Source organism: Oncorhynchus masou, chromosome 12 (genome assembly GCF_036934945.1).
Source record: "Oncorhynchus masou masou isolate Uvic2021 chromosome 12, UVic_Omas_1.1, whole genome shotgun sequence".
NCBI lineage: Eukaryota > Metazoa > Chordata > Actinopteri > Salmoniformes > Salmonidae > Oncorhynchus > Oncorhynchus masou.
In genome coordinates this window covers 33700004-33712095 of record NC_088223.1, presented here as the reverse complement: position 1 = coordinate 33712095, position 12092 = coordinate 33700004, and the positions used below count along the sequence as shown (strand labels likewise).

General features: G+C 43.3%; 1 protein-coding gene across 1 annotated transcript; it reads left to right on the top strand.

Moving 5' to 3' along the window:
- Window positions 1-230: 230 nt before the first annotated feature.
- On the top strand, window positions 231-9868 carry msto1 (misato mitochondrial distribution and morphology regulator 1). Its single transcript, XM_064980255.1, has 14 exons — window positions 231-444; window positions 1264-1393; window positions 1734-1803; window positions 1890-1965; window positions 3092-3149; window positions 4733-4883; window positions 5394-5508; window positions 5755-5889; window positions 6308-6460; window positions 6735-6866; window positions 7528-7712; window positions 7887-7991; window positions 8226-8338; window positions 8924-9868. The coding sequence occupies exons 1-14, from the start codon at window positions 361-363 to the stop codon at window positions 9181-9183; spliced, it is 1767 nt and encodes a 588-aa protein (XP_064836327.1). The 5' UTR covers window positions 231-360; the 3' UTR covers window positions 9184-9868.
- The last annotated feature ends 2224 nt before the right edge of the window (window positions 9869-12092 follow it).

The following is a 12092-nucleotide window of genomic DNA, read 5'->3' as shown; positions in this document are numbered from 1 at the left end:
TGTCTACAATCAACAGGCCAATAAAGAGGCTGCTTTCTCACCTTGCTCCTATCAGAGCGCTGTGCGCTGCACGTGTGCCTCCTTGGCGCAGTGAAACCGAACCCTATCACTTTTTGAAAAACGTTTTAAAGAGCCAATCATATTTGTTCGTGTATTTCTTATTAACCAATAGTAGACGCCAAGGCCTCCATCCAGGGTGGGCTCCCTCTGAACGATGCACACACGGTTAGAGTGATCCATTACTCTGTTGTCATGTTCCTGCCATGATGGAGTGTCATATTTCTTATTCCAAAAGAATATTCTGAAATTAACAGATTTATGCATATGTGATATTTTTTGTAATAATTTATAGACGTCACGATGGGTAGCCTGTGTAGAGAAATCGTCACTCTTCAACTCGGGCACTATTCAAACTTCGTTGGCACACATTGGTGGAATTTACAGGTTGATACGCGCTAAAGTTAGCGGTTTCTGCATATAACATATGCATGTGTTCTAAAAGTTGTAGTGGGCAAGCTAGCTATCTAGCTACTAGTTTAGTTAAGAACTGGTGCAGTACGTGGCTAAGTTAGTTGGTTAGCTAGCCACTACTATTCTGACATAACTAGCTAATGTTACTGTAGTTAGCTAGCATGACCCTAGTTATCGTACATTCAAACTGAAATAGCCAGGCTAACAATGCGGAGAAGAGTGGTGTTTTGGTGCACAGAGGGTGAGAGGTGCAGCAAAAGGGAGTGAGGCTAGGGTATGGCCCTCATTTTACTGCAACAACCATCGACAAAAATTGCACAGCCAGCTAACGTTATACCGCTAGGGCAAAAGTAACTAGATAAAATAATCCATGTATTGCAGCTAGCTAGGTAACAACGAGGAAGAAACACAGGAGTCAATTATGAAACTCAGAAAAAATACATGCTTTAAAGTTAGAGATAGCTAGCCTGCTAACTATGTCTTTGCTGTGAGGGTGTAGGCAGAGATGGTTTATTTATGGTGTAGGGACCTTTTGTTTTAGTGTGGTCTGTTTGTCTGTCTTCATTACATTGTCAATTGGTGCTCAGTGCACCTCCCTTTGCAGCATGGAAGGTGACACATTGAATTACCATTTGTCTTTGTATGAGTTGACACAGTATACATAACATATGATTTGCCTTAAAATATTTGCTATGTATGTTGTAAATCTTGTGGTGACAGTGCATCTTATGCCACTATTAAGATACATTTTCTTCTCTCTCCCTCCCTGTCCTTCTGTTTGTATTGCATCAGGATGCCTCGCTGACCTATGACCCAGATGCACCCCCAGGCGAGCTCCAGAATGATGTTCTCTTCAGAGAGGGGCAAACCTTTGGGGGTCATATTACCTACACCCCCCGCCTGATCGCCATGGACCTCAAAGGTAACCAACCCTTGGTAACCTGCAGTGCGTCATTCATAAGGGCACCATGTTGCTGAAATGTTCTGAAGCACTTAACCGCTTCCTTGAAATTTCACACAGATGTTTTGCTGAATGTCACTTAGAGGTCACAGATTGAGTAAACATGACATGTTGAAGGTTTTACAGAGTTTACCACAATTACAGTGTACATCTTTAGGTTTGACGGTGACAAATGGACAATGCATGTCATTGGAGTAAGGATAGCTGCTGTGGCTACAGGGGTAGATATAGATTGAACAACCAGGTTGGCTATATTTAAATACTGAATCACCATCCTCTTGTGTCCATTGCCATTATATAGGTAGCCTTCAGACACTGAGACAGGAGGGGAGCCTCTATGAGACTGGGAAGGATCCCACTGCTATCACATGGTAAGTGTGTGTGCGTGCATTTGTTTGTCTGTGTGTTTCCCCCAAACCTTGTTCATGTTTATGACGTAAATTACTTCTCTTTGCAGGGAGGGCAATGTAATAGTGCACAAAGAGAGCCTGCCAACAAAGAACTCCTTCCTTCTAGACCTGGACAAGCTAGACGTGAGTATGACACAAACACCAAGTATATTACTTCTCCCTTTAAACCCAAAGAATGAAGGCTTTTTAAATAGTCCAAAAACAACTTCTAGCCTTTAACCCTTTAAGCCGGGTGTACACTAATCGATTTTTGGCCCCCGATTTGGCTGTCCCATACAAGTTTTTGAGATCGGAGACAAAATCCCCATGTTGCCTATTTGGAGTGCACAGCAATCACCGACGCTCATTTAACGTGAGCGTGTCAGAGATGCTACCAATCCCATCTGTGAGCAGTCCCAGACGTTGTGATATTTTCAAAAGTTAGATTTTTATCAGCACAAAATCTGAAATGCTCTTGTAATGTAAGATGTGCAACGTCAAGTTTTGAGAAGGGTGAGCAGCAATAGCCAATGAGAGCTCGCTAGTGAGATGGCAACGTTATTTTGCATCACCCAGAATGTGTAGACTCGCGCAGGAGCAATGAGTACTACTAGTATGCCTTTGTACTTGGCTTTAACCAAAGCAAATGTGCCAAATCGTTACAGCTCTGAAGTTCACAAGCAATGTTTTTCAATTCAACATGTTGTCTAGAAATGTCAACTCTGTATGGCAAGCGTGAATATCTGACTGAAAACGTTTGAGGCTGCTTTGAGCCACAGCTCGTTCTAGCTACACAATCTAATCACATCATTGTTTTTTCGCAAGACAGTATGGTGGTATGGAGAATCTTCATGACCAAGTGAAGAATCTTGTAGTGTGTGACAACCCATCTGTGCCAGATCGTTGAGTGTGTGCACCACTACGCTGGCAAGACAAAAACATACAGGAAATACAGTAATTTAATGTGAGAGGCTCAACGACATTAGGATTTTGAAAGTTGTGTAGTGTACACCCGGCATTAGCCCGATTACATGTCTGAAGGAACCAGATAAGTGTAAGCAATATTGCCAAAACTCGCTGAAGCCTGTTGAAAGGCTAGGTAGAGCCGTCACCATATTACTTACACCTGCCCAATACTTGCAGTTATTCATTCACCAAAGGTTTTGGGTCCAGGGCAAGGAAATTGGAGTTGTTCTTGGACCAGGCATAACTCGTGTTCGAAAAGGCTCTCATTCAAGTGTCTTGTTATGACAGTTGTTTTTATGTCCAGAAGGGGGAGATATTGGCTGAGGTTGATTTTGACCCAACTCCAGTGCCTCACTGTTCAGGTAAGGTCTTCTTTTTAACTTCGTAGGGCTGAAATCCCGTTACCGGGATCGATATGACAACAGCCAGTGAAAGTGCATGGCGCCAAATTCAAAACAACAGAAATCTCATAATTAAAATTCCTCAAACATACAAGTATCTTATACCATTTTAAAGATAATCTTGTTGTAAATCCCACCACAGTGTCCAATTTCAAATAGGCTTTACAGCGAAAGCACCACAAACGATTATGTTAGGTCAGAGCCAAGTCACAAAAACACACACAGCCATTTTTCCAGCCAAAGAGTGTAGTCACAAAAATCAGAAATGGAGAGAGAATTAATCACTAACCTTTGATCTTCATCAGATGACACTCATAGGACTTCATGTTACACAATACATGTATGTTTTGTTCGATAAAGTTCATATTTAGATAAAGAAATCTCAGTATACATTGGCACGTTATGTTCAGTAGTTCCAAAAACATCCAGTGATTTTGCAGAGAGCCACATCAATTTACAGAAATACTCATTATAAATGTTGATGAAAATACAAGTGTTATGCATGGAGTTAAAAATATACTTCTCCTTTATACAACCGCTGTGTCAGATTTCAAAAAAGCTTTGCGGAAAAAGCAAACCATGCAATAATCTGAGTACAGAGCTCAGATAACAAATGCATATATCTGCCATGTTGGAGTCAACAGAAGTCAGAAATAACATTAGAAATATTCACTTACCTTTGATCTTCATCAGAATGCACTCCCAGGAATCCCAGTTCCACAATAAATGTTTGATTTGTTCGATAATGTCCAAATAGCTACTTTTTACTTTTGTTCGCGCGTTTGGTAAACAAATTCAAATTCACGAAGCGTGTTCACTAGTTGCAGACGAAATGTCAAAAAGTTCCGTTACAGTCCATAGAAACATGTCAAACGATGTATAGAATAAATCTATAGCATGTTTTTAACATAAAACTTCAATAATGTTCCAACCGGAGAATTCTTTTGTCTTCAGAAAAGCAAAGGAACGGTCGCTACCTCTCATGTGAATGCGTGTGACTGAGCTCGTGGCTGCTGGCAGACATCTGACTCATTCCCCTCTCATTCGGCCCCACTTCACAGTAGAAGCCTCAAACAAGTTTCTAAAGATGGTTGACAGCTAGTGGAAGCGTTAGGAAGTGCAACATGACCAATATCCCACTGTGTCTTCGATAAGGGCTGAGTTGAAAATGGACCAACCTCAGATTTACCACTTCCTGGTGGACTCACATACATCATTCAAACAGTTTTAGAAACTTCAGTGTTTTCTATCCAATACTACTAATAGTATGCATATATTAGCAACTGGGACTGAGGAGCAAGCAGTTTACTCTGGGCACCTTATTCATCCAAGCTACTCAATACTGCCCCCAGCCATAAGAAGTTTTAAAGTATATTTTCCAAGATGAAATTTAATCAATATTTAACATGATTTATAAGTTAGCAAACTTTTGTGTGTGTGAACCTGTATGACCAGAAATGGGCTAAAAGAGGATTAGACCGAGAAACAAGAAGCTCTCGGTCACTCACACACTTCCTTTTCATCGATCCGTGTTTCCCGAGTAGGGACTTTAGCCATGGAGACGGTGAACAGCCGCTTGGAGCGCGCTCAGAAGGGCTATCGACTGGAGGGCAGTGTGAGGGTATGGTCGGACTTCTTGAGGATCCACCTGCACCCCCGCACAATCTCTGTCATCCACGAGTACAACCATGATGGGTGAGAGCATCACCATAGGCACATGCAGTCAAATAGTAACAGCCAAAGATGCAGTTCTCCGTATCTCATTCCCAACCCAAAAAATGAAATCTTTACCCCGGGTTCGTATCCTATATCCAACCCCACCCCCCTCTTTATTTTACTGTCTTTTGTATTCTTTACATATTTTAAACCAAATAGTTTGTTTTAATAAAAGTCAAGTTGAAGATGACAAGAACTGGTTAACTATGATGGACCCTTGACCAACCAAAAACCTCAACTGGAAACTGAAAAGTGGGATAAAAGAGGGCATGAAGCCCTGAGCTGTCCCTACCAGTTCCAAAGTTTGGTTGTTGAACAGATATGAACCTGAAAAATGATTAAGGTTACACACTGCAGTACATTACAGTCCTATTATGTGGCTAGGTCGACTCCCAATTATTTCACACGGAGCGCGTTTCCCACACGCTACAGCAGAACTATCTTGGATTTCTCAGGAACATGACTTTGTTTTGGCATTGTGTTCAACAGGGAGGCCCACCGCCTGGAAACGTTTGGCCAGGGGGAGGCTCTGCTTCAGGGCTCAGTGCTGGAGGATCTGGAGGACAGACTACACTTCTTCATAGAGGAATGTGACTACCTGCAGGTAACTAACTGACTGGTGATCCTCTACTGTGACTCTCCAATAGGGGTTATCACAAACCCTGGTCCTGGAAAACTACATGTCTCGAATATAAAACAAATATCCATATATCCATCCAAACATACTTTGTTCATTCTAAAGGCCCCATTCTGTACAATCACTCCTCGAATGGCTGAGTTAATCTGTTTGTCATCTCTCCTTTCTCTTTCTCCTGCTCTTCATTCTGCCATCCCTCTCCCTCCCTCCCAGGGGTTCCAGGTGCTCTGTGACCTGGCTGATGGCTTCTCTGGCCTGGGTTCAAAGGTCACCGAGATGCTGCAGGACTCCTATGGGGGACGGGGCATCCTTACCTGGGGGCTCGCACCTGTTAGTCACCCAGACACAGTGAGTGACAAGAGGGAGGTTTTTGGCAGTGTGTTTTCAGGCAGTTCATCAGTAAGCACTGTTTTATTCAACAGTGTCATGTTCATTAGGGCATTCAATGGACAATTAGCATTTCTTATTGGCCAAGTCCAGATAGTCCCTCCCTGTTTGTCAGTTTTCTTCCGTTTGGTGCCTAATGAGCATGACCCAGGTGTTCTTGCCATGTAATTCTTTGCCATGGGTTTTATTCGCTGTAAAATTGCAGATATAAATGTATTTCATTCAGCTGAGATCAGTGATTTTGTTTTTATTTCACAATTTGCTACTGATTTAACGACTAATCTGGTTTTGTCCGAATCTCATAGTAATTGTGTTTCATGCACAGCTACTGTGTTGTGAATAAAGTCCTATGACATTGTTCTTCTGTTGCTTTCCTCAGACCCCGATGAAGGAGCTCTACCACCTGTTGAACTACTCCTTAGGCATGGTCCACATGGCCAATAACAGCTCGTTCTTCTGCCCTTTGACCCTGAAGGGCGGGCTGGGCAGACGGCCCGCCCAACCCCCCTCCTTCCCCCACCTCAACTACGACGTGAGTCAGACAGACGCCACCCTCTTTTTCCATCTATCATCTGTCTATTCCCACATTTTGGTAGTCATTTATTAATTATTTCGCTGAAAATATATAGACTAGATTGAGCTGTAGTGTAAATGATTGAAATTGCTCTCCCCCACCGTTGCTTGAGAGGATGCTAAACAGTTGTTTTTAGCAAGCCAACCCTAAGATGTCCTACAACCCCAGAAATGAATGTGTGTGTGTGTTTCTCTGTCTATTCCAATCACTCTGTCTTTTCGGTCTCCTCCAGCCCTCACTGTGGTACCACTCCAGCTCTGTGCTGGCTCTGGCCCTGGACTCCCTTACTGTCCCTTACAGGCTGAGGCACAACAGCACCCCCATGTGGGAGTTTGCAGACGCACTGGCAGTGTCCGGGAGAAAGGTGAGAGCTGGGTGCTTTCTTTGAATCCTTTACCGCTGAGTTTAAAATCAAGCTATTTACATTGCTAACCCTACTGCTATCTCTTATGTCAGATTTTTCTTTCCTTCCCAATGAGACTAACCTGGTTAAATAAATAACCTGTGAAAGGTCTGAAAGGTTTAGACAGGTATGACTAAAATAACAGCTCAAGCTAGACTGCAGCTCTGGTTGGCTTCAGTTATCACCCTCAAATAACATTTAGAAGGGCATGTCCAGGGCACAAGATAAACATTATGTCTTCCCCACAGCCTACTATACATTTATCAGATTTACAGTGTGTGTGAGACCAGGGTCATATTGATTAGTGGTCACACAACAAACAAAAAAAACATTTGAAAACATTTCTTGTTGGCCAAGTCTGTGTAGTTCCTCCCTGTTTCAGTCTGTTTTCTTCTGTTTGGTGCCTGATGACGGCCCGCCCAATTTTTTTAAATTTTTTACTTTAGTCTATTTGGTAAGTATTTTCTTAACTCTTCTTGAACTGCACTGTTGGTTAAGGGCTTGTAAGTAAGCATTTCACGGTAAGGTCTACACTTGCTGTATTCGGCGCATGTGACAAATAAAGTTTGATTTGATTTTTGATTTGATTTAATGAACATGGCCAAGATGTGTTTTTCTTCAGGTGGTGGCTGCGTACGGCGCCCTCCCCTTTCCAATGATGCAGGGGTGCTCTCTCCCCGACGCCCTAGGTGACTGCACGGATGTGTTGCCGTGGAAACCCCTATCGGCTTGCCCTGAGCTGGGCGATGGCCACTGCTTCGGCCAATCAGTGACCCTCAAGGGTTTAGAGGGGCAGAGTCTGGTCAGGTGAGACAAAACATGGCTGTTATGTTTAGAGGTCGACCGATTAATCGGAATTGCCGATTTCAAGTTTTCATAACAATCGGAAATCTGTATTTTTGGACGCCAATTTGGCCGATTTTAAACGTTGCTCTGGTAGTATTAATGTGCATTGCTGTAACGTTGTGGTCCCATCTGCAGCCAGCTGAGACCAGGGATGCAGCCGCCCACCCAGCTGCATAGCCTTGACTGTGGGGAAGAGGTGCTAGCCTCCTACATCAATGCTCACTACCCCGCTACGCCTTTGTGAGTGTCATTCTTGCATACACAATAGCACCCTTTTTCTCTCACACACACTTACACTCATGCACTGACAATGTCACACACTCACATAGGCAGGCTTCGAGACATGGCCACATACACATGGACGGATTCAACACACACACACGACTGTAGTAGTTTGATAGACCACACCAAACCAATCCTGCTGTTTAAATAATGAAAATCACAATTGACCATTTCCTCATTCTCCCTGTGCAGTTCGGTCCAGCTTGTATCCAGCCCCAGTAAGCTGACCCCGCCCTTCCCACAGATATTCAGCCAATCCTTGGGTCCACAGGGCTTTCTGCAGAGTCAAGCCCCTCCCCCCAAAAGTGAGTAAATCTAATCCTAATGTTTCTCTGACATTTCTGGTCCAGTTATCTAACTGCGCTTTCTTTCTCACTTTCAAGTTATTTTCAAAGTTTGTCTGTTTGTCTCTCTCTGACTCAGTCTGTTTCTGTTATCAGGTTTTATTAGTCTAATGATCAGGATACACATGGTTATACACCATCCAATGAAATGCTTGCTTGCAGGTTCCTTCTCGGCAATGCAACAACAATAATAAAATATAAGAATACGAACATAAAGTAAATGGCTCAGTAGAATATATCATTTTTGAAGAAGTATAATATAGGACGGCATGATTTTTGTTTTGTATCTGGGAAGGGGGCAAGTGTTTTTAAATTGTGCAGTATTAATAAATATTAATAGTAAAAGCCATTTCATGTGGCTACACAAGTGATTGTATATGCATATTCTACCCTTCCTCGCTCACTCCCTGTCACTTCACTTCAGAACCCTGCCTCACAATCCCTAAATAAGTCTCTTCTATTTTCATGCCTCCCTATGCTTGTATCCAACAGTCTCTCTCATTATTGTCAGTTCTATACCTCTCACCTTATCTCCCTCTTCCACAGAGCGGTCCTGTGCGGTCTCCTCCCTCCCCGTGCTCACCTCCCTGCAGTCTTCTCCGGCCCTGGGCCCGTGGCTGTCGGAGCTTCACCGCGGTGCCAGCACCCTGGACCCCCGCCGCATCGCCCCCAGCTTCCTCTCCCAGGGGCCTGAGCTGACCGACTTCCAGGAGTCCCTGGAGCAACTCCACCTCCTGGCCCGCTGTTACCGCAACGATAGTGGAGGCATGATGTGCTCCTCCTCGGAAGAGGACGACAATGATTGATTGACTGACAACTGCTGAACCGCAAGAGTCATTTTCTCTTTTCTGTTTCCCGCATTGTTAGCCCAGAATGATTTTTGCGCACTCCATACCATCTGAATAGATGGGTCTCAATTGACATTGACTAGTATTGACAAACCCACCCATCCACATTGTATATTCTTGTCTGTGGATCTGATCGCATTCATAAAGACACAGTGATACTTGATAAGGATTGTGAATTCTGGTTGGAAAGAATGCTGTTTATTTTTTATTTTTTTACCATTTATTTAACCAGGTGGGCCAGTTGAGAACAAGTTCTCATTTACAACTGATGGCGACAGAGAACGGTTATGGTAAAAGATTGAGGTTTTAACTGACAAAAGATATTTGGACTGTGAAACTCAGTCATTAAATCAAGGAGAGACTAAATAAGAGGATAGAAGGAAAGGTCCATGAAGGAAGAATGTTGGTTGGTGATATGTTGGAACTGCTAGTGAAGTTAATTTGCCACATGCACAGGATACAAAAGGTGTAAAACCGTACTGTCTAATTCTAACCTTGCGAGCTATTTGACAACAATGCAGTGATGATAATAATATAGAATACATTTTTTTTAAACACAAGAGCTACGATGTGAGTTAAAGAAACGAGAGAACGCAAGTACTGTATATATGTGTATCTGCAAATAAATGTGCTTTATACAACTGTCCAGTTACTGTCAATAGTTTCCCAAATGAAGATAACATACGTCATGGTAGATTTCTGCTAGAATCTGTGGCAGGGAGGAAATTAAAGGTGCAGTAATCTTTTATATCGTTTTTCTGTCCTTGCCACTGGATGGCAACATTGAAGCTATGGCCAAAAAATTAGTGGAACGCTAAGAAAAAGCTGTTATCTTTATCAAGCCCTTGCAACAAGGAGATGGATTACATTACGCATCCATTTCTATCAAATGTTCAAATTATTTAAACTTTTTACACAAGTTAAAATCACTGAAAAATGATAAAATATACAAAAATTGCATGGCTGGCCCCTAGGCACAAATATGGTAGATGTTTTGCCTACAGCTTGAAATGATCTTCTCAGTGTGTCTATTTGTGAGAATCAGGTTGGCTGTAGCCTTTGACAAATACAGAATTATGCCAACACACCCACAGCTTATTAAGCGGAAGCTGACCAGAGGCTGTTAACCCACAATTTCCCCTATCATTCTATGACAAGAAGTCAAAAGAACATAACAAACTTGAGGTTTTCAGAAACAGAGAATTAGATGTCTGAAGTCTGTGTCTTCCAGATAGCTCTTGGATATCTTATTCTTTCGCGGCTGGACTCTGGGCCGTGCTGCATGCAAGCTAGGCACCTTCCTGCTCTACCTCAGCCTATATGCTAACGTGCTAACGGTTACTCTATTCGGTGTCCATCGCCTCCTCCAGGTCCTCTACCCGCAGATGTGGAACAGGCTGGGGCGCAAGGGGGAGGCGGTGCTGCTCCTGGCCTTGTGGGGGCTCGCCTGTGCCCTGACTGCCCCCGCAGTTGCCACCCTTTTAGGGTTTGTGATTCCGTTCTCTGTGCTGGTCACGTCCTACTGCCGCCACCACCGGCGGGTGAACCAGACGGCGCTGTTCAGCAGTGCCAAGATGACGCGGCTGGTCACCAGTGTGGTGGTCACCTTCTTCATCCTCTGGATCCCTGTGCACATTGTCAATGTGGTGGACATCGCCGGCATTGTGCTGCAGACTTCCTGGCCAGAGGCATCGGCAGCGCTGCTGAGACACAGAAGCACGGCAGCGCGTGTCGTCCGGAGCTTTACGTTTTTAACAGCTGCCTGGACCCCTTCCTGTACGCCTTCGCCTTGCGGAGGATTCGTGAGCAGCCCAAGTCGTCGTCGAGGAGCGAAAGCAGGATGCAGGTCACAAATATCTAATGTATGAAGCTCTGCTTTGCTGGTGTGACTAAAGGCATGTGACTGGAATGCCAACCCCTAATTCTAACCCTCAGCCTACACATAATCAAACCCCTCACCCTAAACTTAACAAGTCAGGGTACTCTCAAAAATAAATAGATTTTTTTAGGGGTTCTTGACTTTTGATTTTAGAGCAGCCAAATAAGATGCCCATTGCCCCTGCTATTTTGTCCTCAACAAAACCTACATCTTCTACTTTCTAGGTATCCATAGGTTAGCCTAGATTTGTTATTTCGGGGATCTAACGCCCTTCAAGCTTGACCTCCATTGGTCAAAGCCTAAATTGTATTGCTTCTGTCAGCTTTCCCATGAATAAATTGGTTAGACTTAGTTAGAATTGTCTATGGACACTGTTACTGTACTTATCTCTCAATGTATTCTGCAAAAATTGAACTTTGTGAACATACTGGGACCACTAAGGAAACAGCTGTAAGAAATGCTTGATTTTGCAGGAAATGTTGAACAACATTCAGAAAGGTGTAGACTTTTTGGGAAAATCACCCTTTTCAGAACACAAATGCATGAATGTTGACCCTGTCCAAACCCAATTACCCAACTATTCATCACCGACTCAACAACTTTACCCCATACCCCACCTCATATTGATTCCATTCAAGTGTAACGGTTGTCGTCGTGAGAAAGAGACCAAGGTGCAGCGTGGTAAGTATTCATTGTAATTTAATAAAGAATGAATACAGAAACAAAACACGACAAACAGACAGTGCTGAACGGTGCAACAAAACACAACAGAAAATAAACACCCACAAGTCAAAAGTTAAACCAGGCTACCTAAGTATGATTCTCTATCAGGGACAACGATTGACAGCTGCCTCTGATTGAGAACCATACCAGGCCGAACACAGAAATCCCAAAACATAGAAAAAGGAACATAGACAACCCACCCAATTCACGCCCTGACCATACTAAACCAAAGACATAATAAAAGAACTAAGGTCAGAACGTGACG